The 27,110-nt window shown below is 43.6% G+C and overlaps 1 protein-coding gene across 1 annotated transcript in view; it reads right to left on the bottom strand.

The window, feature by feature from the left end:
* Positions 1-4,625: 4,625 nt before the first annotated feature.
* UBASH3B (ubiquitin associated and SH3 domain containing B) overlaps positions 4,626-27,110 on the bottom strand; it is an 88,818-nt gene continuing 66,333 nt past the window's right edge. The window contains exons 6-14 of the mRNA XM_025200012.1: positions 26,223-26,431; positions 19,778-19,910; positions 18,324-18,444; positions 17,125-17,247; positions 14,936-15,028; positions 13,279-13,423; positions 9,101-9,207; positions 7,336-7,445; positions 4,626-6,440 (exon numbers count right to left, since the gene is read on the bottom strand). Coding sequence (XP_025055797.1) covers positions 6,303-6,440; positions 7,336-7,445; positions 9,101-9,207; positions 13,279-13,423; positions 14,936-15,028; positions 17,125-17,247; positions 18,324-18,444; positions 19,778-19,910; positions 26,223-26,431 — 1,179 coding nt within the window. The 3' untranslated portion in view covers positions 4,626-6,302. The remainder of the gene's footprint in view (positions 6,441-7,335; positions 7,446-9,100; positions 9,208-13,278; positions 13,424-14,935; positions 15,029-17,124; positions 17,248-18,323; positions 18,445-19,777; positions 19,911-26,222; positions 26,432-27,110) is intronic.

The raw sequence follows: 27,110 nt of genomic DNA, 5'->3' as shown, positions 1-27,110 counted from the left end.
AGGAATGCCAGGCAATAGCATTTTGATATAATTAGGAAGCAAAAGGGATAACTGGAGCACTGCGAAAATTGATATTAGAGGGAAAATCAATAAAAAGGAAGATGCACCTAGTGAAGAAAGTATCTTTAGAAATAAAATTAGCACTTCTAATCTTATATACCTAAAACTCACACAGGTTACTATGTGGAAAAGAGATCAAGGATTTGATCCATCTTCCTGTGAAATCAGCAGAAATAGAGTTGGGCCCCAAATGATGAAGTCCTCTGTGTATCAGTAGTATATTTATTAACCCTGAGAAACTCTGAGCAAGGTATCTCAGATAAGGTGCAGTTGACGTCCTGGGAAGATGATCTGGAAGGGGTCTATGTGCCATATAAATTCTGCCGAAGCCTTCAAAATGGGATATTTGTGATGCGCAGGACTTGTTGCTCTAGCTTTCTGCTCTGGGTTGTAATTCCCTATATGCTTTATCAGAGTGGTTGCTTGAGATTCACTCAATTTAGGTAGGAATAGGAGGTTAAATGTATTTGAGAGGAAAAATATCAGTCAAAGGGCTTTATTCTAGATGCACAACATCTTTATTAAATCATCTATCAACCATTTTGTTTAGCTTTTGAGAAATCCATTTAATGTAACAAGCAAATCAAAATGTGGCGGTGGCTTCAACAGTTGTTAGCACTTGAAACCAAGATAAAAAAAAAATACAGATGTCACAAGTAATTACTGCAGTTATTTGGCAATACAATGATTGTTTTCTTTAAACAACAAACTTTTTTTTCTCAAATAAATACAATCTGATCACACAGAAAACATAATAAACAGAACTACACAACAGCTTTTAAGTGGAAAAAAAAAATGTGTCCATTGAAAAGATCAACTTTTTAGAATGGCCCACAGAAAGAAACTTCAGAAAGTACTTTTTAGTGGGAACAAAATAAGTTAATAAAAAGAAACTGGTCACACATTTTTCCATTATATTACGTCATCTCATTAATACTCAGTCAGTAAATGTGTTCAGGTATTTGAGGAAGCAATGTCATCTAAATGGCATCTGAGGAGCGTATGCAATCAATTGCATTTACAGCTTGATTAATCAATTATACATCATTTTAAACGTATTTGCTACGAACCTAGTTTCATGTCTATTTAAGATTAAAACGATGTTTTCTGCATTTAGAGACATTTTCTTACTACTAGACTTTTTTCTTTCTTATGAGTAATTGTCTTATGGAATTTCAATATGTTTTAAGTATTGAAGTATAATCCTAAACACAGCAAATCGATTTTCAGTCCTGTGTTTAAACATGAAAATCATTTGGCAGCTGCCTGACTAAAATATCCTATGTCCCTCTTTAAAATGAATGTGAATGTAATCAGATGCTAAATCTCAGCCCAACTCCATGCGCCAGCTATTTATATTATGTCCTCTCCTATACGCATCTATAGGAATGTAATTTAAATGTAAATTCTGTGTTTTACCCAAGTTCACAGTAGTGTGTGTACAATTTACCACTACTCTACAGCATGTTGACATGAATTGCAGTTCATCTATATTTGAGTGTTCATAACCTACCATTGGTTCAACAGGGCAAGTCATTGTTGCTTTTAAACTATACATTTGAGAAGCAATGCCTCTAGGTCTCACAGCAAGGACTTCAATTAACTGCACAGAGAAGGATTTCCCAGAAAAGATAAACCTGAATTTCATCTAATATCAAGTTCATTTTGCATCCTGATTCAGAAACACACTTAAGTACTCTTCAATTAGCTTCCACTTAAATCCATGGGATATAAGCACCTACTGAAGTGCTTTTCTGAATCGTGGCCTTAAGGGCTCAGCACTGTCAGCTATAAAGTGTCTTTAATTCCCACGGAGGTCGATGGCAGTTGAGGGTAGAGAACACTTAGCAGGATCGCATCTTGCGTAGCATAGTCCCTAGCCCTTTGAAATTATGGGGATTTTTTCCATTTGCCTGAGTGGGCTTTGAATCAGGCCCTCCATTTGTAAGAACACTATATGACTGAATTAAAAAAAAGAAAACAAAAAAAGACTTCATTTCAATCAGCTGTCAGCTAGTTAAGGGGAAAGGCTGCATTGATGATGATGCTATATACAACTACAAACCCTCTTCAAAACAGATGCACTCTATACAAATCTAACAGCATCAGAGTCCCTAAGGTATTAATTCTAGGCTGGCACGATGCAAGCTAGATTTTTGTCTTCCCTTCCTCTCTTTCTTGCAAAATCACAACTCTTTGCTACAAAATGGTGCTCTGTTTGGTTACAGCAGATTTACTTCTAGTGCTCAGAATAGCCATAATAAAAAGCAATGAATGCCACAGAAACAGTTGGCTTTTTAAATTTTCTCAAATGACTTTCTAGAAATAACAGTTCGAACCTTCAGCTGCTGCATAAGGGCATCGGAGTCCAGCAGCCCATTGGGCTAGTGTGGTTAAGGCACAACAGTTTCTATAACCAAAAACACACAAGGGAGTGATGTGGCTGGAATGATGTCTAGCCATCTCCAACTCCCCTGATACCCATTCACATCTGGAAGGTGGACTTGAGCATGAAGCCAAAGCAAGGCTCAGGTTATTGAGCTATATAGCAAGGTGCCCTAATCACTTGGCTACCATGTCCCTCTGTAAATAGGCATAATCTGTTGATTTTCAACCAGCTGGAGGCCTGGCCCTAATAAGGAGTTGGCTATAGCTACCAGTGCACCCAATATAAAGGGAGCTTGTGAAAATGTAGCACCCTGTGTCTGCAGTAAAATGGCCACAAACAATGGACAAAATCATATATCGCTCAGTGCAATGGGAACAGTGTGTCCTCTGTCTGGCAGAGACGATGGTGTGACAGGTAGGATCTCAGACACGTCAGTGGAGCCTGCATGGGCAAAGGGGTATACCTGCATTTCTGAGTTGGCAGGATCAAGGCCTTTGGCTGTTGCAACCCCATCTGCTGCACTTAAGGGCAGGAGGTATAGGCAAAACATTTAGATAAAGGCCATACCACAGTGGATTCAGGGCTCCTGGAACCCAGCAAGCAATGGAGAAACCTTTGAATCGGTAAAATAGAAAAACGGATATAGAAATCTATCTAAGCCCATCTTTCACCCTTCTTGTGACTGCTGACCATCTCCACTTATCCGCAACTGCGCTTGACTTGGACTGCGTCTCTGATTCTCACGTTGTTTTTGATATGACCCCAAACCTGGAATTTCTAGTTTGCTCTTGCAAGATTTTCAGCCTCATTCTTTAACTAGCAGGCTGGATGAGAATCTAACGACTGAGTTACTCTGAGCTGAATGGAAGGGACTTGATCTGACTCCTGGGGAAGTCAAAGGAAAGACTGATGTTCGTTCCGGTCGGATCAGACCCATGCTCTTCCAGGACAAAACACAGAAGTGCTGTTGAATGCACAGCAATAAGTAGCAATGTGGACAAATGGGAAGCAGCGATGCTCCTTCTTCTGAACTTTCTAAATAAAAAACTTTTAAAGGAATGTGTAATTTATCCCCTTTTACATGATGCATTGAAATGGTTTTAAACTGAAAAAAACTGTATCTTATTGGCACCAGTTTCCTTAACTCAAAACCCCTAATACACAATAAAATACTCAAGGAAGTATTTTTGCTTCTTTTTTTTTTTTTACCTCAGATTCCTGGCACATGAAATTCAATGTGAGATCAGACTGCAATTGCCAAAATACTTTCCCAAACATCCAAAAATATACTTTTATAAGAAGAGAATAATTTTAAGATCTTTTCCCCCTTCTCAAACTGAACTCCTATTTTAAAATACTAACTATATGTAAGGATCAGTTACAATATTAAACATTTTATGCATATAAGTTTTGTTCCATACATATGACATGCTACTGTCTAAACAAATTTCTGTAATGGTGATTAATAAAGGTTGAATCTGAATAGCCTGTCACCAGTTTGCATACATGTTACCCAGCATACTATATTATATCTGGCAAGCCTGAAGCATGTAACAGTAAGCTATCCACATAATTAAATATACACCAATAGCCAAATTGTTTTTGGTTTGATTGTCATTTATTTATTTAATTTTAAATAAATGCCGTTGCAAGTTTGCAATGAGTACGCATGGACGAAAACAAGCAGTAAACACTCTTCAGAAGGTCTGTACATAGCCAAAATAGTTTAAATTATAATTAAAAATAAAAGTGACAGCAATATAACTGCACAGATATCAGTGCAGTGTCTTTCTGTCATATAAGTTATCTCCCTGACTTTTCAGTATACATCCCTGGTATAATAATGCATTTACGAATGTCCTACAAGGTATTACGTATACTGTGAGTGTATAAATAATGGACTATTGTTATGTTTCATGAAAATGTACATATTGCACAGAGTGAGCTATTTGTTGATTCAAGTTCTGTACAGTATTTGCTATACTTCTCTTGGTAAGCTCCATGTCATAAGCTAGTTGCTATTATTCTAGACCAAGCGTAGCTAATGCCGCTTGAATTCTGATCTTGCACTGAAGCCCAGAAGCCCAGATTTTATCTGTTTCAAGAAGGAAGGGAGTGGGCTTTTTTACTTTAGGTTAATGGGGTATGTCAAACATAAGGCTAAATCTGATTTCACTGAAGTTAACGTGATTTTTTTTTTTTTTTTTTTTTTTTTTTTTCCCCCTCATGGTCAAGCCTAAAAGCTTGGCAGGGCTTAAAAACCCTCAACCTAATAATATATATGGATAGAAAAAATAGACAGAATGATGTCCCAATTCTGAAAAAAGCATATGTTTTCCTGTGTGCCGAAGTCCAATTTAGTTCAATTTAAACATGATCTTAAGCACTGTCCTGAACTGGGGTCCAAAGTAACAAATGTTGTTTCAAAAAGTTTTAGGACTCTTATGCATAAGCCAGTCAAATTATTGGGAGTCGAAGACATTTTCTCTGGTAGCAGCTTATCCCATAACCGCCCACTTGCATCCTCCTCTGAAGCAGCTGGTGCTGGCCACTGCCAGAGACAGGATGCTGGACTAAAAGGATCACTGGTTTGATTTATGTTGGCAGTTCCTGTGCTTCAATGAGATCAAGATGTTAGCTCAGTATGAAAAAGTAGCATCCTAATGGGTCTAGTGTTTCAATTTCTTTATTACAATGAACTGCTTCTCCGCTCTGCTTTGTATTCCAGACAGATAGCACATAAACAGTAAAGAAAAGGAAGCAAAGTAATCAACCCGATCTGAATGTACAGCTTATCTTTTTGACCTTGTAATGATCCTCAGAGAAGACTGCTTAAGCTAGGGCTACGCGAAATATCCAGAAAGGAGTGAAATTCATGCCTGTGCAGATGTCCAGCTTCAGACCTCTGTGCATCAAGCAAGACCCTGTTTTGAGGTCTTCAGTGGAATTCAGTGGTTATGTGATGCTTACATTTTATGTACAGGAGTGAATTTTCAGGTATGGAAATCCGAAAGCCTTCACATCTGGAATAATGTTTATTTCATTCCCATTTTGAAAAAAAATGCTCCAGTTCTTTACTCAAAAATGGTCCTGTCATTTGTGTGTGAACTTAACCTCTTACCGCTTTGAGATTCAGACTTCTCTTTGGACACTGATCAACGTTGTACATCTTTATCTATCTTCAGGCATTTGCAACATGCCCACCAGTGTGATATCTAGGCACCTAACACAGTAAGGAACAGGAATAGTTCAAAGTTACCTACAAATGGCATGCTGAGCTCTGTTTCTTCTAGCTTGGTAGAATATCTTACAGAATGTGTTGAGTGTATAGGTATCCTGGGGGAACACAAAACTGCTATTTAGCACAATCTGGGGAAAGTGAAGAAGGTACCGATGTGGCCCAGAACAAAACTGCAAATATATTCTGCAAAATTTTGCAACTGAACCTCACTCCCAACCCCCAAAAGTTCACTATTTTCACAGTCCTAGTTGTTACTAACATCGTGCTGAAGGCAGTGAGAATTATTTGTTATCTGAGCTCAATTTTAAGATGGAAAAAATGCATCCAGGCTCTGCATTCTTGACCCAACAGAGATTCCCTGCAGTGCAAGCACCTGGATATACGCTCTTATATTCCTTCCATTAATTGAGCCCTTTCCTATTCACCTAAGTTTTTTATGAGATTTTTTTTTTTGCATGAATGCGACTGTACAGGAGATATGCTAGAACAGCTGAGTGATCCACCTAAAATGTTACAAATATATATTTTTTCCACTGTCAATAAGCACAAGATATAAGAGACATTCTCCAATGCTTAGAAAGGCCATTGTTTTGCTTGTTTGTTTAGCTTTGTCTATTCTTGCAATAAGGTCTCTCGCCAGTTAAAGCCTCCAGTCGGTCCGTGTGTGAGAGGGAGGATGGGGGGGTCTGTAAGTTGCCAAACCCCCGTATCTCCCAGTTCTTCGCAGGAACAGAAGCCCAAGTATGGAATCTGCATCAAGAGATATTGAAAGAAAATAGAAAGGCAGTGAGTAGTAATAGATCTGGAGCAAGGATGGGGTTCTCAAGAGGCATTACAATTTTCTCTCCAAAGTCACTTGGGCTCTCTGGAAAATTCAATTCAGAGTTCAGAAGATATTTACAATCTGATAGAGAGCAGGATTTGGGTGGGACTTTCAGATGCTGTTTGCAAAGTATATCTCTGCAGGCAAACTATCATCAGGCCAGACGATAACTTTGCAGATCTAACTTAGAGAGCTGCAGTAAGGAGTTGTGTGTGCACGTTGCAGGGAGCGGGGGAGTTTGTATAGATTGGCTAACACTATTCGCAGAAAAGCCAGTACAGCTGAGGGAGGGTGATCTGGATCCTATTCTAGCTTGCATGTCTTCGATGTGAGAGTCTTCTGCTACTAATCTCCATTTAATAGTGATAACAAGCAAGGCCGAAAAACAGATTTCCAGGTCTCAGGTTGTGCTTGCAGTGCTGAAACACAGACAACACTGCAACACACAGTCGAAGCGAGGCAAACATCTGTAAGTGGACAATGTTATTTTTCAAGTTACTTCCCTGAGTACACCAGGACTCTGAAGTGGCCTAAGAAGGGAAACTAAGATGCTACCGTCCCCAAAGCGTGTAATGCAATTGCAACATGCAGCCCTTTGTATGCTTGTATTTTGATCTTGTGTTATCTGTCACAAAAGTGACATGTAAGATGAGCTTCTTAAGCCAATCTTTTCCACTTGCATAATTTCCTAAGTCTGTGAAACTCAGACAATGGGTTGAATTAACTGATACTGGGAACAAAGACTCCTCTGCCGTGTAAGGAGATTTAAATTATTATTTTAGTTTCATTAGCCGGAGAGCTTTGCCCGTTGGTTTTAATTACCTTTCTGACCATCTGTACAAAGTCCTTGGAATTCTGAGGCGAGAGCCCCTGGAGTTGGCAAGTACAAGCCTCAAGAGATGATGCATGGGCCACTATCAAAATGTTATTTCCTGCAAGAAAATGAATAAACACAGTGTTTGGGGTACATTTGCATTCGGGAGGAGGGGGAGAAAAAGCAGCTGTCCAAGGTCAATCCAGTCTATTTATGTCTCTTAACCATGTTTAATGTCATTATATAATGATGCAGTTTGTATATATGGAAAATATTGCTTATTAAAAATACTTGAGGCATTTTTAATGAAGTGCATATGGCTGGAGGGGGTTGCAAATTCTTTGCTACTTTTTGAAGAAAACAAACATTTGAGAAGGGGATTTCATTTGTATTGCGTGTTTTTATTTTCAATTAAACCTCTTTTGGTTTCTCTACTGTCTAAAAACCCATGATGAGTTTTGAACAAAAATGGAAGTTTTCCACTTCATTTTGAAATTTTTAATGGATAATACTTAACAGTATTACAACCGGACCTACTTGTGCTCAACATTTTTAAACCCAGGTGCCTGAAGGTTATTCAGCTACTTAGAAAATGCATCCTGTCAGAGCTGCTGAATGTCCCTATTGATTTCAATGTGCGTTTGGAGCACCTCCTGAAAAGCAAGTCCTTTTTATTCAGCTGGGTGGATATGTATCCAAGATTCTAATTTCAGGCATCCAGGCTTGACAATTGTAGCCTATATTCCTAATTCTTCAGATGCTGATACTCTTAAGAGAAGGAAAAGCAAACGGGAAGTGAGGTGCTGCATTAATCCAGGAACAGTGCCCAAAGCTTTCCTACCCAAAAGTGCTGTACACACAAGTGCTAATTATGCCTCCTACCCCTCTGAGGCATGTACTACCGTTATCTTTCAAACTGAAAAGCAGAGATGGAGATGACCAGGTAAAAATTGTAAACCTGACCAGGGATTTTGGATGCCTGACTGTTAAATTAACCCGAGATGTATTAAAAGGGTGGCTAATTTTCAGTTAGATATTCAATGCCTACGCTCTGAAAATCCGGCCCTTTTGAGGCATCTCAAGCTAGGCATGCAAAAATTGACAGACTTTAGCTGTTAGCATTTGGCCTCTGGGCAGTTCTACCTGCTTTCCTGGGACAATGATTTCTGAAAGGCTGTAGGAAGGATCAATACAACATAATTACTGACACGACTGGGATTTCTAGAAATATCCCATCCCAATGCTTTTCATGTTTGGCTCTATTCGCCCTTGTTTGTTTCAAGGTTGTATTTGGAGACTGCTCTGGCTCTGTCCCAATGCAGATTGGGCTACTGCAGTAGTGATTTCAAGACTAAGCAAGAATGGGGCTTGCTAACAGCTGGGCTAGGGCATGCAGACTCCCCTTCTGCTTCTGCTGATTGAAATAGGAGAGTGGAAATATCGTGGTGGTGAGTTGCAGAGGAGACTGCGCAGCTTGTGTGGGCATTAGGACTCCTAAAACAGTTGCGTCTCAACAGGCACCTTGTTCTGATGTGCTTGTGGACATACCTGGTAATAAGAGAGAGCAGCATATTTGAAAAAAGTTGGGCCTGAAACAACACCTAGATCCATCTGGGTCCTGAACTGCCAGTGTCCTGGGAGCAGAGTGAGAATTAAATATGGGGTTTTGATTCAGATACCCAGGTGAATTAAGGATCCCAACTGCTGCGAAGAACCAGCTCCTTGTTTTTGATCCCTATGGAAGCATTATACAGCAGAAGCAGCACCACTTACCTTTGCCTTTACATTCACTGATGATTTCTTTTGTAACTTGGTAGCTTCTACCTATGTAGGTGTCATAAGACTCTGAAACCACTAACTTGCTGACAGGTATATGAGGTCTATGGGTAGAAAAACAACAATCGCAGTAAGTTGGAGAGAGCCTGAGCTGCGTGCTGAACAGGCAATACTGTTTGCTGTCAGTGATAGTAAGCTATGTGAACTGATAATTAGAGGGGAAATGAGATGCACTTACTTATCCTAGCATGTTACCATTGCAGGTGGAGATTATAGGAATATTTGGTTCTTTTTACGCTCTTTGGTAAGAAGACCTCAAAGCATTTTCTGATGGTTAAACTTCCCAGCACCCATGTGAAGTGTGCAGATGGGCAAAGCCCTGTGTTAGAGAGGCAAAACAAAACACCCAGACTGTGTCGTTCCTAAGTTATTTTTTTTTTTTCAAATTTATCATCATTAGAGTCCAGCTCTGCTAGTGCAGTCCTAGAGGCAGGGGTGGTATTTTTACTCTTGTAAGACACTGGGGGTCCTAGTCATGGATCTGCACCCTACAGTGCTAGGCACCATGCACCCGAGGAACAAAAAAACAGTCCCTGTCCCAAACAGCTTATGATTTAGGAATAAGGCAAGAGAAAACAGATGGATACAGACAGACTGAGTGCAAGGAAACCATGAGACAATACTGATCAGTGTGGATAAGCAAGACAATGGTGCTCTTAATCAGAGCGTTGTCTAGCTCTGCTCAGAGCAGCATTGCACGAAGGGGTGGTGGAAACACAAAACACTTCTGCTGTTTTGGAAATGTGCAGGACTACCTTGGTGAGAGAGATTAATGACCACCTTTGTGCAGGCAAAACCAGTGACTTACCCCAATGTCTGGGTAGCCAACAACTTTAATGGGAGTAGAGTGAGGGCCAAATATTAAGATGGGGGAGTGAAGAAGGAAAGAGGTGCAGAAGGTTGCATTTTCTATTCACTGGATACAAGGGAACGCCCCGTCTCTTCCCCGCTCCACCACCCAGTAGCCAGAAGAAACTCTCATTGGTGTCTGTGGGAATTACTCATCCTCTGTGGCAGAACACTATGGGCTCCAGTTTCCCTCACCATCAGACCACACAAGAATTGTTTTGTTTTGTTTTTTTTCTCACTAGAAAAATATACCTTATGTTCTTCCCAGAAGGCTTATGTTTCCAGAATGGGCTCTTTCTGTGGCCCAACTGCTTCGCTACGCCTTAGCAATATCCTTTTTGGAATAAGTACCGTCTAAGCATCTTGATTTAGGAACATTATGTATACTGACTATATATTTCCATAGAGTCAGAAAGTTTAATTTGCAGACAGGAAGGACCAAATACAAGCAGTCATATGGTATACTTAGACATGAAAGGATTCAAAGTGGTTTTTATGATGCTTTGGCTGCTTATTTCTAGTTGGTCATTCTAAAATAGAAAGTAACTCTGGTGTTAGGGCCTATGGTTTCTGGTGATATCACAAACCACAAAAAGCACCAGCAGAATAATTGCTCATCAAACCCGATGAGGTGGAATTCCCACGCGCAGAATTTACCACTTGGGAAGGCTTGTGTCTGATATCTGTTAGTGTACATCCCTCCCCTGATGCTTAAACTAATGGGTCATTGGTACAACAGCAGTGTCAGTCTGATTTCCCATAAGCAATGACACTGTCCTGACCAGAACTGTACAACCTTTCTGGATTCAGTTGCTGGGTGGGGATTCTCTAAACATGTCCAGTATTCATAAGTCTTAGAAGTGGGAAGACCTACAAGATCATCTTGCCTATTCCTTAGCCCCCTGTCAGATAAGTAGGGCTATTCTTGCAGGCTGCTTTATCTAGGCTTTTTTTTTTTTGCCCTTGAGCTGTTTACAGTGCTGATAAGCCAGCCCATGTGCTTGCATCCTGCTTCATATATGCTTCAAGCAGTAATTCCCTTTGTGCGAGGAAGAATTGTGTTCAGCCACAATTTGAACGTTAGCTAAAGGCAACAGCAGAAGCTGCTGGCATCATAACGAGGTATAAGAGAGGCCGTCCAGTCAGCATTAACAGCATGAGGTATGGGAGTACAGAGTCTAAGCCAGGCTCTGAGGCTAAGCTAAGGCCTTCTCTTCTATTATGGGCAGGAGACGGTACTGAAGAAAGAGGCTTTCTCTAACCAGGAGTTTTGCTTACAATGATACTGAAAGTTTTAAAAAATGTGAGGTCTGCATTTATTCCTGCGATCTTTAATATTCACTTTAGGTAACAGGCTTCTGAACTATTCAGAAAGAAGGCTGATTCTTCACATGGATACTTGGTACCTGAAAATGCCAAAGGTAGAGGTGAGAAATAGATGAGGGCCCTTGTAAGGAATTAACCATTAACCTACAGTTCTTGTTGAAGCTGACTGCTGTCCCAGATGCAACACGACAGTAGCACAGAAAGGAGGGACAAACAGGAAAATTAAATGCTGAGGACCTGTTATAAAATCATACTGCTCCAGGCACCTGGGGATCCAACCCTAAGAAAAGGAGGAGAGATCCAAGGGTGGATATTTTATACAGACAGGATTCTGGTGACCCAGCCCTCTGGACACATGGTGTTACAGGGCATTTGGTGCACCTGTCAAGGTAGAGGAAAAACTGCAGGAAAAAGCAGCCTACAGGTGTGGCATGGGCTAATTAAAAAGTCACCTGACCAGAAGAGGGCTGGGCTTGAGGCATATAAGCCCAGGGCCTGAGCTGGTCAAAGAGTTTAGCCCCAGGAGTGAGAGAGAAGAGCTCCTGGCAGCAGGGCTCTTTAGCAGAACAGAGCCTGGGGACATGGGAGACCTGAGAACAGAGATGGGTAAACCTATAGCCTAGGGAGGCAGGCTGGCCTGGGAAGAGAGAGGCCTGGAAACAGGGGTGATGAGCTCATAGCCTAGAGAAGGGCAAAGGCAGGGCACAGTAGACTGGGGCTAAAGCCTGTACCCTGGAGAGGTGGTTATCAGCAGGGCCTGGAAGACTGAAGGTCTCACCAGCCTAGGATCAGGGTCAGGGCCCAGAGATGGGGCAAAGGCTGAGCAGGGCCCCAGCCAGAGACTGGTGGGAACAGAGGAGCCCAGGAGTCTCTTCTGGCATAGCAGGGCTAGGGTCTGGAGAGGAGCCAAGGGCTAGGGCTCATAGCCACAAGCCAAGCAGATCAAGGAGCCCATAGCCCAGGAAGGGCACATCAGTATATCATCTGTGAGGCATAAGAGTGGGTATTGGGGACGATGGAGCCTGTATAATTAATCCTTAAGTCAATAACTATGGGCACCTGTGGCTATAAGAGTAAGACTAGGCTTGGAAAGATGTGGGGCTGCCTCCTTTTCCTCAGAACCTAATAGCATCAAGGTGTGGTGGATGAGTAAAGGGGAGAGTGTCCAAAGGGAGCCAGGTTGGCAAGGGTATCCCGGGCACTGGGGGCATCATGACCACCCTTGGGACAAGCACTTGCTATGCATGGGTAGTTCACAGCAGCATTAAGTGGTCATGTGCTGGCTGCGTGCTATGTAGTGTCAGGGCTATCTAAACTGGAAAGATGATAAAGGGAGCAGGAGTGAAAGGAAGATGATGATTCTCTTGTAAGGATACCATGATTTTTTTTTTTTTTTTTTTTGTGGATGAAAATGTGTTCCTCGGTATGCTGCAAAGTGCACAACTGAGGGCCTTTACCATGCAGTTAAACACACAGACACAGCTGAGGTTTCATCAGTGTTGCCCCTGGGTGTGACTAACCATGATTTAGCTCAGGCCATAAATTTCTGACCCAGGAAACTCAGTTAGTCAACCATGTCTTTGATTACCTTTAGAACAGAGATCAGCCTGGGCTGCACAGTTCAGACCCAGACCTCGCATCCCAAAGATCTGGAGAGGGGCAAGGACTGAGAGCTTAAACCTGGTCTAAGAAATGTCCCCCTTGGCCAGGCTCAGCTGCATTAACTGGGTGTCTGAGGACTCCACGGGAACCTGGCACAGGGGATGTAGCTGCACTCGGGCACTCCTGGAAGGTCCCAAGGCCTCTCTAATTTATTCTGGGAGCTGAGTCAGCTCCTAGGAGTTGCTGGAGTACAAGGGTGACCTATGGCTTGGCCAGACATGAGGGTACCTATATTACATGAGGGTAATATATTATCGAGCACCGTTCTTTGCTGCTACCTGTATGTTGTATCAACACTCAGATTGGCTGCTGCTAAATCCATTGGGGGTATCCAGGCAGGTAACGTGGTGCCAGAGACCCATTTTGTCCACTCGAACAAGCCTGGCTCTACTCGAATCTTCAGAGTGTTTTCTTGTTGCATACCTGAAAGAATAAACAATGGAATAGAAAATTTATGAAAGCAAGGAGGGAAAGGGGGTTTAAATTTGAGAGACTTTATTGCTAAAGTGTGATTTGGAAGCAGTTAATTTTTCTCTGAGTTGGGGCTGGTGGGATTGGTTGTGTGCAAACCAAGTATTTATTTGTGCTTGTAGTCAGCTGGCCATAAACAGGATCAGTATGTGCATCCTTACTGATGTGCTGCAAACTAAATCGATGCACCTAACTTGGCCTTGCTGTGTGCTTTGTTTGGAGCCCTGTTTGGACTGCAGCTTCCACATGCTCGAGGCGTTCAGAGGCAGCGAACGTGCTGCTGACACTGAGAAGCGGGTGTTGGCACCTCCCGCGCGCCTTATGCTACCAGTTGTAGTGCCAGGAGAGCTAACACATTTGCATTCACTTTTCAACCTAGTCTGGGAGTTGGCTTCATTCCTCAAGACCCCATGGAGTTTCTCCACTGCAGAAATAGTGCTAGTGATTTTCTGCAAACCAGCAGAGGGCACTCGTGCTTCTTGTATGTGAAAGAACGGCCAGGCGGCGTTAGGGAGGGTGGGAGGATCCTTCAGCAGACGGGTGTTGAACGCAAAATAAATACAAAAATGTTCATGGCAGACATTGGGGAGCAGGTGCTCCCCTCTACTAATTTGCTTATAACCGCCAAATACAACGTTCATGTGATTTCTATGCTGGTAGTGCCTAGATGCCGACATTCTACGTTACAGGAGCAGTGGCCATCATACCACATAGGAAAGAGAGCATTCCCCCTTCCAAAAGGGCTAGGACAGAGGCACCTATACTCGAGCTTACCCATAGCAATCAAGCCCAATTAATTCCTACCGATAGTTTAAATAATTGCAGAGAGCATTTACAGATACCTTTGCACATCCCTACTACCTCGGTCCTGTAATGCACCAAGCGCTGATACCTAGGTTCATAATCTAATCAGGGGCTGGTAATCGTTTTCAGGCCATGGGCTAGAACAACCCAGCTCCAGTCTGACATGGGGGAGAGGCAGAGCAGGGAGAAGAGGCAGCAGCATGGACCTAGCTCCCTGGCTACGGTGAGGCTCCTTGCTGTTCTGCTTGGGCATGGGCACAGGCATGGGCCCAGGCACAGTGAAGCCCGGTGTCTCTGTAGGCTGGATCTGGCCTGCAGGCCATATGTTGCCAACCTCTGATCCTAGGTCATTAGAATCTGTGATAACCAGAGCATGGGATACAGAAGCTGCCCTGGAAAGCAAAATTACCAATCTAGCTAGCCTGGTCTCCTGGCTTCAGTAATGGCTTCATATTGCACATGGCCTTGAAACATTGCTATTCCACTGTGTGAAGGGAAGGAGATCCATTCCTTGCATCAGCAGTGAATGGCCCAATGCATCGGTGCTTCTTGTAGCTTTATCTTTATAGCACATGGAGCAGGGTTGCTGTATTTGAGGCCTTTCATTAAACGAGTGGGATTTGGGAACTCCATTGCTGGTTCTCCTTTCTGGCTTCTTACCTTTAAGAATATTGTATGCTGTCTGTACACAACGCAGTGAGGGGGAACTGTAGATGTAGTCCACAATGGTGTTAGTCTCTAGCAGGGCTTCACCTGCAAGGAATATTTAATATTACTGCTGCAGATGTAATATCAGGATGCACGTAGAACACTTTATCGACCACATTTTATTTCAGCAGTATACTGTACTTTGCTGTATGTGCAGACATGAAACCAGAATATGTTTTCCTGTGGACTGAATTTCTGAGAACTTAGCAAGGAAATGTTCAAAAGACTCACAGTCATTTTGTTACCGGGATGGTGGCAGCCTGTTTCAAGAGAGATGCACATGTTCTGTTCTCTCCCAAAGACTTCTGCTCATTTTTGCAATTTTCCCTTTTGGATTGCCACCTCAGACTGAAATCAAATGGGTGCTCTTTGCTTTGTGTGTGGGGAAACCAAATTGGCTTGACTTTATTTTGTTTCATCTCTCCTGATGTAAATCAGGAACAACTCCACTTATCCCAAGAGGTCAAAATGTCACCATCGCTACATTAAGCTAGCTTCATTATGTTGGTGTAAAATCGGTGAAAGACTGATCAGAATTGGGCTCATTGTAATGGTTGCTTATATTAAAGCAGTGCCTAGAGAGTTCAAATGAATTTGGGACCCCAGTGCATTGGGTATCGTATGACAGCAAGCCTGTATAAAGTTTGCAGTAAAAATAAGGAAGGGAGAAGGAATCAACTACTGATCCCAATTTTATGTGTTTAATTGTAGCTGGGTCTGCAGCTCAAAGAGCTGCATGTGCGTGTGAAACTTGTTCTTCACAACACGGGTGACCCTGAGCTGCTATTGTGCTGTCCACGTCGGAGGACTGCTGCCGTGTGAAATAACAGCACCGGGATACTTCAAGGTCACGGTGGTGTTCCTGCGGTTTTGAACTTTTGCCTGCAGGTGGCAGGCGCGTGGTGATGATACGAACCAGTGGATTTCAGTAATGCATGGGTTACGCATGCAATTACGCACACAAAGAAAGCAGCAAATTAACCCTGCTGTTATATGTGTTGTGAGGTCAGGTTTTATTAGACTTCCCTGAGAAATGCCCCTGTAGCCTGATTGTCCTATCGTTGTGCCCTGATATACACTTATGTAAAAGGCCTACATTTTGTAAGGCAAGTAATAATGCTGCCGCAGTTTGTACGTGACCAAGCTGAGATGCCTTACAAGGGCCTGATGTTCTCTTGTGTGGAACGCACATCCTCCGAGACTTGCAGCCTTCAGAGGTGCCTCAAGTTGGATGCTATGGGTGCTTATACACATGCTCCGAGCGTGGGGGGGTGCTTTCATTAGAGGACCACTCTAGTTAAAGCACCACAGCGTCTCGTGTATCAGCATCACCACGCTTCAGCATGGAGGCAGGGGTGCGCCAACTAAAACTTCTTTGAGCTTTAGTTCAAGCACCCCTGTCACCTTTTTGAAGCACAGGGATGCTGATGCACAAGACGCAGAGGCTAGCTGGAGCACAGTAATTACCATGCTCCTGCAGACTCAACACATTAATCGAGTCTGCTCCGATGCGCTGCAGTTGCAGTGCACGTGAGCAGCCTCTGAGCTTGTGTGCAGGCACCCTGTAAGCTTGTGAACTATTGAAGGATTGCTCCTTGATTCAGCAAGCAACTCTCTTCCTCTCTCAAAAGCAGCATGCTGAAAGGCTATGAAGTAGGACAAGAAAACAACGGAGGGGAGATGTGTGAATGGACCTGGACTGCATTTCGGTAGAAACAGTGAAGCCTGCTAGGCAGATTAGAGCCTGTTTCTGCAGCAAACTACAGATCAAAGTTAAATTTGTCAAAATCAAGTTAATGGTGCATTTTGCATGAGGCAGGCATCGCGTTAACTGTAGTACTTTCACTATCATTACTGACAGCTACTGCTTTTGCAGGGTAGCAAATGTACAGGGTGTTTTGGAGTGTTATGCAGCTGCACTTGCAGCTGCTCGGATTTATGCCCTGCCTTTTCTGTAGCAATGGTAACTGAATGGGACTAGATTCTTTTTAGAGGAAGAAGTTTTCTAATGAGGGTGAAAATACTTGAAATTAGCCTCTGGTCCCTGATTCTGTATCACGCTTTCTCTTTCTTTTCTTGGCTATGTGGGAGGGAGACATCAAAGCTTCTAGGGCAAATTGTCTCTGCTGAGCAGAGCTTACCGACAAGTCTTGCTTGTGTACAACCGAGCACTGTGATTGGTGCATCTTTTTCATAATCCCTAAAACCACCGCTTCTTTGAGGTAAACTGTGAGGCGCGTTCAGGTTCGTTCGTATGTACCTTCCTATGAAGAGAAAGTTAGAAGCAGTTGCTGGAAATGATTAGATCAGAAAGCGGCCTTCCATACCACACCTATTGTTACCATGCCTCCATTCATAACTGTGTGCGCGGCAGAGCTGGGCATGAAACGGCTTTCTGGTGCTAGCAAAGCTTTTTTCAAATTGAAGATTTTTTTCAGTGCTGAATTAGGATAGCAAGTCCCAGTGTTTGCAAAAGGGCAATTGCAAATAAATAAGTTTGCAGGGTTGGCTTGATCAGAATGCATTATTCTGAGGATTTCAAAGCAAAAGTTCATTTGAGATTAAAAAAACAACAACAAAAAAAAACAAACCCCAATTTTTTGCTTCAAGAATGTCAAAACATCAAAATGCTTTGAAGGGAGAAATTTGCCAGCATCCAAGAGCACTTCCAGCTTCAATGAACCGGTGTTTTTCAATGAAAACAGATTCCATTGAAAATGCTCAAAAAGCTCTAATGCTACCTACATCCAGAATAACTCTGGTTATTTTACAACTATCAACAATACAAAGACTTGGCATACGCTAGGGAACTGCCTTAATTTCAACTCTGCGGCCACTGAACAGTGTTACTTTGCTGATGGAAGCCTGAGCATAGATGCAGCGAACGGCTCTATATCATTATTGCCCTGGTGCAATGATGACAGTTGTCCTGAGAGTTAAAGGCTATAGTGGCTTTTTCTTTCTGCCCAAGGGGATTGCGCTGAACCACTGGTGGCTGAAATCGGGGCAAACGTCTTGGTTCACAAATATAAATGATTACTGGGCAACAGACAACATGACGGTGAATAGACAAACCCAATGAGCGAGGAATCCTGGCAGGTTTCAATCATTCATAATTCCAGTTCTGGTAACCTGACTACCCAGTAGGAGGAGGTCTGCTGGGATTTCAAACTGCCCCTTTCCTAGCCAGAAACACCCTTGAAAGCACTGTTAAAACTGTAGCGCCACAAGTCCTTCCCAGTGAGTCGTGTTTCTGACACAATCCATCTAAACTCTTCTCAGGAAATTTCCACCACCCCCAAAATCTAGGAGTTAAGAGACCCTGCAACAACTGACTCACCTTTGGCATCAAAACATTGTGATAGCCAGTACTTTCCAAACACTACATCCATTCTCTCCCCATGCCGGCAGACAAAAAGGCACCGTTTCTGGGGCCCTGGCTGGCTGGTTACTCTCAGGGGCTGAAAGCAAAATGACAATATGTTTGGGCATCAAGTGCCTTTTCCACAAGTCCAGTTTACTAAAGAGATAAGGATAGGTCTCCCCTCTCATGACCTTAGGATAAAGATAGAGCACTTGTGTTTCCACTGAAGTCGCTGAATTCATACTTGGGTGAAACTTGGTGTTACAAAAAGGAGAGAATCGGGTCCTATCTAATCTTTGGTTAAATTGATGCTCTGAAGACTTAATGGGTGGTCCATAAGGTCCCCTTGTCAGCTGAGATTTCCAGCACAGCCAGAGGAGTTAGTTGTTGGACACTGACTGCTAGAGGTTTGCCATTAAAACCACATCCAACCTGTTCACGTGCGTGCATGTCCCCCAAGTGAGACCAAATTCCAGTCCCCGAGTACAGGCAGCATATTTCACTTGCAGGATAGGAGCTTTGGGTTTTCTTACAGATTCGTACTCTGCTGATTAAAAACAGGGTACGTAGGCAGGCAGAGCAGGAAGATGGCATGATGTAGGTATCTGCATTCAACACGCCAACTGCAAAGCCGGTCAGTCCAATATCAAGACCCCAGCAGCTGCTTATTAGCTTGTGGGGACAGCAAAGTCTTGCTGAATAGAGGCATTTCTTCTACAAACAAGGAACAGCAGAGGTACTGCTGGTGTAAGCTCTCCTTGGGTAGTCCTGTCTGGGAAGTTTCCCTCTCACCCACTTCAACAGTTCAGATCTTGGCTCCCCTGCTGTATGAATGGCTAGGTTGTGAGTGGGGAAACGTGTCTACTGGGAATGGGATCAAGAGCTGTTGGCACATGCCATCAAACAGCCATCGGATTGTAACAGCTTTCCAGAACTAGGCCTTCAAACCAGCAGTTCAGCAGAGAGTGGCTCTGCTTTGGGCAAGCCTCCTGCACTTTGAAATAGGCTGCCACTCCACTTGGTCAACTCGGCTACTACCCTATTTTAATCCATTGATTCTCAAAATAGTGGAGAAGAACCTGTATGGTTAGGTGGGGAGAAGGAGGGGAGTGGTCCTGAGACTGTTTTCGGATGGAGCCATGGTACGGAAAAGGCTGAGAGACCATTTCTGGGGACCTGAGGATTTACTCAGCTGAAAAGGGGATGCAGACCTGAGCTTGCATGGAGGCTTTTTTTTTTTTTTTAAGTAAATGATTTAAATAACTATAAAAAGCTATCTACCAAGATTCTAGGTGCCCTACTTAATGCATACTGATTATAACTAATTACAAATCAATTGCTAATTAGTATCCAAAAGACTGATATTACCTAATTAATGCAATGAATACTACAACAAAATGGTTGCAGAAAACTGCTGCCATGGATCCTACCTGCATACTCTGACAGATGATAGTAAGTGGTCCTGTGTCCCCAGGTCCTTGGTCGTCTTGCTGTCTTCTCTCCAGAATCCCATCACTGAAGGCAAGAGTGGATGGGGAAGATGTATTCAGAATTGAGTAAGATCTGCCAAAAATAGAAAGACACTGGTTTGCAAAAGGAGTAAGGGTGGTTCCATACCTGGAAATGAGGGAAAGTTTATTTTTATTTATGATGAATGATTTCTGTTACTGTAGCCCTCTAGTCCCCTGTGCTAGACTATGCACACTCACTAAGAGAAAGCCCCAAACCCAAGAGCTTCAAAGCTCATTAGAAAACCAACAAAAAAAAATGTGGCAGGTGTCTTCATCCCACTTCATAGCACACGTAGTAACATGTTATGTTCACATGGCAATTTGTGCAATGGGGCTAATCTGATCCTGACTTTTAGTTGCCACTATAGCGCAGATGCTGTGTATAAATAACTTCCTGGTCAGTCAGACTCCTTTTTCAGGGTCCATTACAAATTGGATCCAGTAAATACAGCTGGAGAACATCTTGTTTTGAATCTTGCAAAATGGAGGATAAGCTGAAAACCAGTAACAGGCCGCAAGCTCTGAGGTGTGATTCTCATTTCAATTGCATCAGGGAAATGTGAGTGTGTCCCAGTTTTATTACTAGTGGAGGAGAGTGGTGATTCCCCTTAAGAAAGTCTCCCCCTTATTGGAAAATGGCATGCAAACCTAGATCACCATCTTGTATTCTGCTCCATCAGATGTGAGGATCTCCCACACAGCCTGGCTAGTGAAACAGGACTCCAATATTCCCATGCTTCCAGCATTGTCCATAGTTGTTCCCATCTGCACTGGACACAGTAGTTGTTTGTTCTGGCTAATGTTTCATTTTAAGTATAGGCAGGGGGACATAATAGATGGTTTTCTTCTTTCTCACCAAGCCTCTTCTGGTATGCTCTGGAGAAAGCCATCCTGACCAGATGTTCCAGGATTTGGACCAGAGTCCTCAGGAGCAACTCCTGGCAGACCGTTAGTGTCTCAACTAGCCCTTGATGGATTGTGACAGATTCTGCTGTACTGCTCCACCTTTGCTGAGTCATTACAGGGTATATTCCTGTAATATATGCGGTCATCTGCTTTGACTGAAATAGCTGCTTCTGCTTTGTACTTTGAATGCCTTAGATGCAGCAGGAGAAGTTTTTCAATTTGCTCCTTGTTACGATGGAATCTCCCAAGGGTCTTTCGGGCTTATATAATGCCAATGACTCTGACAATGAAAGAAAATAGGTTGTTCTGTGTTTGTTAATAGGCTGATCTTCCGCAGGACCTTATCCTTCTTGCCAGTAAAAAAAAAAATGTCAGTCTCAATGTCCCCTACCGCTGTGATGTTTGAATGCAGCTATGGGACAACGGTACCACGTTCCAGATATACTACATGCAGCTCAACTGAAACTTTTTAATGAGAGCAATGTGGGGTGTGAGGTGGGAGTTGTCATAGCACCATCTGTAGCACCCCTAAACTCACAGGAAGGTAGTGGTACCTCTACTGGTCATGTGCAAAAGGAGTCACAGCGGGGCTGCTAATAGGGTGCAGTCTTGAGGGCCACCTGAACCAACTTTTGAACCTCCTGCACTATCCTTCATACTTGAAGGAGGTGATACCCCCAGCTCTGAGCATCCTACAACCTGCTAGGTGAAGGCAAGGATTATTTCTTTCTGTTTTTAGTTACAGCTGGTTCTCCCAGGAGTTGGGCACATTCAAAAAACACTCCAGGAATTGTTCCTCTTTGAGGAGAACACAGTCTAGGGCCAGAGAGACAGACCGATAAGAGGTCAGGGAAAAAGGGAGCATACAATTTCTGTACAACCCAATTCACTGCATGCAGCACAGCATTAGTGGGTCTTTAAGAGGAACTAAACATGAGCATAGAAACTCTGTGGATACCCTCAGGACAGTCACACTGTGCGTGTGGGTTTAAGTTCAGACTCAGATTTGCAAGTGGCTGTCCTAACAAGGAGTTGTCCCAGAAGCCTGGATTTGAATATGCAAATTGCCTCTGGGTTTCATGTCTCTGATCCCTTTCCAAGTGCAGGTCAAATCTTAGCTTTTTGCCTTTAGCCCCTCAATAGCACAGTGGCTATACTGCCGAAAGACATAGACGACAACCTCCCTCTGGGATTGACAGCAGTGTATGATTTTGCCTATCCTCAGCTCAACTCCAAAAGATTGCTATCAGCAGTGGCTTTTAGATCAGACTACCTTGTTCACGTCATAGTTATGTGATGACGCTGGCCCAGGACACAGGATATAGATTTGTTTAGTCTCCTCCATTCCCTTCACCTTTGAGCAACTGCTTCATCATTTCCTAGAAATGTTTTCTCCATATATCCCAGCTTAAAGGGCAGGAGGCACCGTTGTATCCAGTCACAGATGCTGGGAATGGGTAAGAATAATAACAAGGCGAAAGCTTAACGACTTAAAATATCTTGCTATGGTTGGAGAAGTGCCATCAAGATGACTTCATTGGTGTCTCCCTCGTTCTGCATGTTACCGGAAAATAGAAACCATTGGAGCCATTTCAACACAGTCATCTTCCACACACAGGTTGTTGTTTGGAAGCTGTCATCAAAGGCTTCTGGTTTTTTGGCTAGGATGTTGGTGCAGAAAAATATCTTTTGAATGATACAGGATCTGCTCCTTGCTTTCCGCATGAAGTGAATGCCAGCCATGTCCACCACTTCCTTGAAGGCAAACATGACTTTTCCTATATTGTCATGGAAGGCTACTGCAGTTCTGTAAGGCAGGATTCAAGGAGGGGCCTTCATGATTCAAGAGGATGGTGCACCTGTGTGTGTGTATCTGGAGGTGGAGGGCACGGGGGTTTCTTTTATGTCCGCACTTGTTAGAGGAGGAGGAGGAAGTATGTACCCACCCAATGGATCCACCAGATACTGCAACTTGCAGAATGGGGGTCTAGAAGTGGAAGGAGCTACAGAGGTCCACATGCTGCAGTAGCGGCTACTGTCTTGGTCGTTCCTGGCCTCGTTCAGTAAGCTCCAGGTTTGGCCCAGGGGATGAGAAGGAAGGGATCCATAGTTTCTAGGGTCGGAAGGGACCTGAACAGATCATCAAGTCCGACCCCCTGCCCTGGGCAGGAATGAGTCCTGGGATCATAATATCCCAGCCAGATATTATGATCCCAGCACTCGTTCCTGCCCTGGGTGGGGAGGTTGGACTCAATGATCTGTTCGGGTCCCTTCTGACCCTAGAAACTATGAAACTATGGATCCCTTCCTTCTTATCCTCTGGGCCAAACCTGGAGCTTACTGAACGAGGCCAGCAGTGACTTGGCCTTTAAATAAAGGTTCCCTATAAAAAGGAAGCAGAAATAGGCACCTATGCAGTGTCTAAGGCAGCACTTCATAGACAAGAGACTGGGGAAGGAGAGTATTTCTGCTTTTACTGGGGAGAGAAAGCTCTCTAGTTGCACACTGACCAAAACCTCCAGCCCTAGCAGGCTCTACCAAAGGTGGTGCTGGGCCCACAGAAATAACAACAGGTGGTTTTCTACTGTGCTGTCCCTTTAAGCTCACATGGTGTCAAGTGCCTGATTTCTGTGGCTCCTGTTGGGCAAGGAGATGCACATAACTCGCTTTGCTGGGCTCTCCACTTCCCTTTAGCCTCAGACTGCTGCTTAGGGTAGAGAGCTTCTCACTCTGACTCAAAAGTCCACTAAATGACAGGCACAAATGGGTGCTTAGGGAATATCATGCTGACGATTTCCCTCCAGGAGGCATTACTTTTCTCTTTTCTCTTTTTGGAGCATTGCCTAGATTCATTGTTAGCTAGCCCAGCCTGAGAGTACTGGGGTGGGAGTGCAGGGGGTGGACACTATTGAGTAAAGCATAGGAGAAGCTCTTTGTTATTGGTTAGTAAAACATTTAAAGATCTGGATCTACTGAGGATCTGGCAATGGTCTTGGACCTGCTGTCTGCTTCACTGAAGCAATTTGGGATTCAACCGATAATTCTCCTTAGAGAGGGAGTGCTGCTGCTCTTTTCTTTACCCCCTGGCATGCCTAGCGTTTGCTTGTGGCATGTATGCCTGGGTGGAAAAACCTGCATTATTAAAGGGTTGAGGGGGCTCTGGCCCATGGGGTGTGGAAAATCTTGAGGAATTAGCAGCTAAGCAGCAGCTCCACTATCACCATGCAGCCACTGAATGAGGAGGATTCACCTCTGGAGCCTCCTCATATGCAACTCAGCTCTGCAAGCAGGGACTTCTCTCCCTCCACTCCTGTAAAAGATCCCTCTGTACTTTGTCTGGTGAGCTTGCTCTCCTCTATGATGGCCTCGTGGTCTTCAGACAGAAATGCCAGTTCTTTGGGACAAGATCCATCCTTTTGTTCTGTGTTTGTACACTGCATAGCACAGTGGAGTCCAGGTCCATGACTGGGGGCTCTCAGGTGCTTTCATAAAAGAAATCATTCAATAAAACTCTTGACAAACATGCATGCCTTGCTGAACTGAATCAGCCTCTTCAAGGTCTTACTTTCCCATATTAGTTGAGCAGGAAGGCATGTTTTCAGAGAAGACCTAAAAAAGTCAGGTTGTATATGGAGATCACTGATTTTATGTTGTATAAAAGCCCTTGTGGTATAGATTACCCACTGGAAGGCTGGGGGTTGTACCCTGGAGAGCTGTATTTCAATAGTCATATGTACAAGATGAACTTTGGGTATTCATTTGGGACAGTGTCTGCTGCAGAATCGTGAAATATATTCATTGTGATCAGCAGGGATGTACTCATGGTTGCTATCGCTTTTATCTGCAGGGATGCAACAAGTACTGCAAGAATTGCCCCATATTTCCCAACTGGAATCCAGGTATCGTAGTTGTGCCACTGATTTTAAACCGTGACAGAAGTGAACCGCCTTCCTGCATCTGAGCATCTCTGAAAGCCTGGCACCTGCATCTGAACTCAGTGAACTGTATTGCCATTTTTCTCCAGTGGCACCAGCACAGCACCTCAGTGAGTATTTCTATCTACAGTCATCTTCATTAACAACAATGAAACATAGGGACTGTGCACCTATACGGAAGGTCTTAATGTTAACTTATACGAAAGGTTTTCCAGTGGGTATGACAATCCCAACCATGTTACACTGCAATAGGCTGCAGCCTGGGAGTGAAGCTTAACTTGTTCCCTGTTTACTTTTTGTTTCCTAAATGGCATTTTGTAATCTAATATGAACTGTGGGAATCTGCTGGGTAAAACCGGGTTGTTTCCGGGTTTGTAGTCATGTTTTTGATAAATGTTCTATACTGCACGCTCTGATTCATTATTTATGTTTTTAATGGTAATCGGGGAACAGGCATTTCCTTTCTTCCCTTTCCTGGAGACGGAGCTACTGAAATTACTAAATGTTTTTGCTTCTCCTTCATTACTATTGCAACAATAATTTTTAAGGCATATGGGCCCAGGCAGGCACTTTAAGAAAAATGTAGCATAAAATAGGTCAGCCTGGTATAGTTTATCCCAAAGGGGAAAATATGACACAAAGTACAAATCCACTTTGGTTGGCATGCTTTTAGGAAAAAAGAATAGCCTTGCAGTGAAGGCCTGAAAGTGTGCTGTGGACCGTCTAGGTTTGGTTGTGACCTCTGCTACAGATACTCTGATTGACCTTGTTCAAGGCACTTAACTTCTCTAAGTCTAAGTAAAGAGGGCAGTTTTTCCCCTTATAAGGATGCTGAGGCTACTGTTGTGAGGTGTGGAAATACTATAGTGATGGTGATGCTAGTAAAATTCTTTGAGGTACCTAAAGGTCTGTCCCATTTGACTGACATGTACAAACTGTCCTTTGGTGGCACTTGTCTCGCAGTGAAAGCTTGGTAGCAGCTCAGAAAAGTACAGACTCAAGCAACAGCCCAGATGCCTGTAAAACGTGACCTGCGGGTGAAGCTTTATGCCTGTACCAGTACGGGCCTTTGGGCTGCGGGGCATTCAGACCTCTCAAGCCAGAGTTTGTTTGCAGAGATTAGCAATCATTTGCCTTGACATTTGGGTTCAAAGTTGCATGTGGAAACAAGTTATTGGCTGCACATCTGTTACTAACCACATCCAATCTGATTAAAACTGAAAAGGCCCTCTCGTGCTTTTCTGCTCTTTCATTTCTTGTGTTTCAATGAGGAAATCTCACCGGTCAGCATCTGTCTTTGTGTTTTGTCAGCTTCACCTTTCTGGCTCTTCTGGGCTAACACGGGGTCAAAAACGGATTGCTCCAGTCACTTTCCTGAGGTTGCTTTTGTATGTTCCCAGCCCTTCCTCTCAGCCTGACTAGGTGATACCTGTTTGCTCTGTACTGCCTGCTGCACCCCAGCAGCTGAATTCAGCCATCACTTCCTGGAACCAGCAGCTGAAATTGGCCCGAGCGTTGCTTACCCGTGAAACACCCAGGTCCCGCACTCATCTGCCTTGGTGATGTAATTCTCGGGCAGCAGCCCAGAACAGCCAGTTGCTAGGGAAGTGCCATAAATCCAGCCCTCGCTGGTACTAGTTTGCTCCACTGGGGACATGAAAATAAAATCCCCTGGTACCAGCTCGAGCTCGTCATCATTCTGCGGGGTGTAGGGGTAGATCACTTGCAGCGTCTGGGGAAGGAGAGCAGAGAGCACATGAGACGTGCAGATTTCTTTGGCAATGCAGAAAGACCAGCTCCTGGTCACCCCTTTCTCTGTTCACCACTGTCTACAGGAGTTAAAAATGAGGTTACAGAAATGAAGGATAGACATTATAAATGGCAAATCTTATGACACAAACACCTCACTCACTGAATGCTGCAAGACAGCTCCTTATGTGGCATGGCCTACTGCTTTGTCCAGTTCAGCTGTAAATGTCTGTAGCTAAGAGGTTGTTACTCTGGGGAACGTATTCAGATCTGTCTGTTGAGAAACTCATCTTGGTCTTCAGACTATTTCCCCATTTCTTCCCTTGGCTCTTAGTCATTGGGGCACCCTAAGGGTTTTCCCCTTCTTTGCACCCTGATTCAGTGAAACACTTAAGCACCTGCTTAACTTTAGGCATCCTACTGCTTGAACAGACCTCTTCCTACATGAAAAATTAAGCACGTGCTTAAGCATAGTACTGGATGAAGAACTAGATGTTCACACACTCCCGGTGATCATCTTCTGTATGTTTGCTTGTGTTTTAGCCGAAAGAGCATTCCTTTCTGCAGCGCCTTGGCTTTGAAAATGGAGCAGCAATGCTTTGTCACCACTGGGCCAGCAAACTGAAACATGTTATATGCCATTTTCAGAATTGTTCACAGGT

The sequence above is a fragment of the Alligator sinensis genome, unplaced genomic scaffold (assembly GCF_000455745.1).
Source record: "Alligator sinensis unplaced genomic scaffold, ASM45574v1 scaffold278_1, whole genome shotgun sequence".
Taxonomy (NCBI): domain Eukaryota; kingdom Metazoa; phylum Chordata; order Crocodylia; family Alligatoridae; genus Alligator; species Alligator sinensis.
Note: the sequence above shows the minus strand (reverse complement) of the source record. Positions and strands in the feature narration are given on the sequence as shown.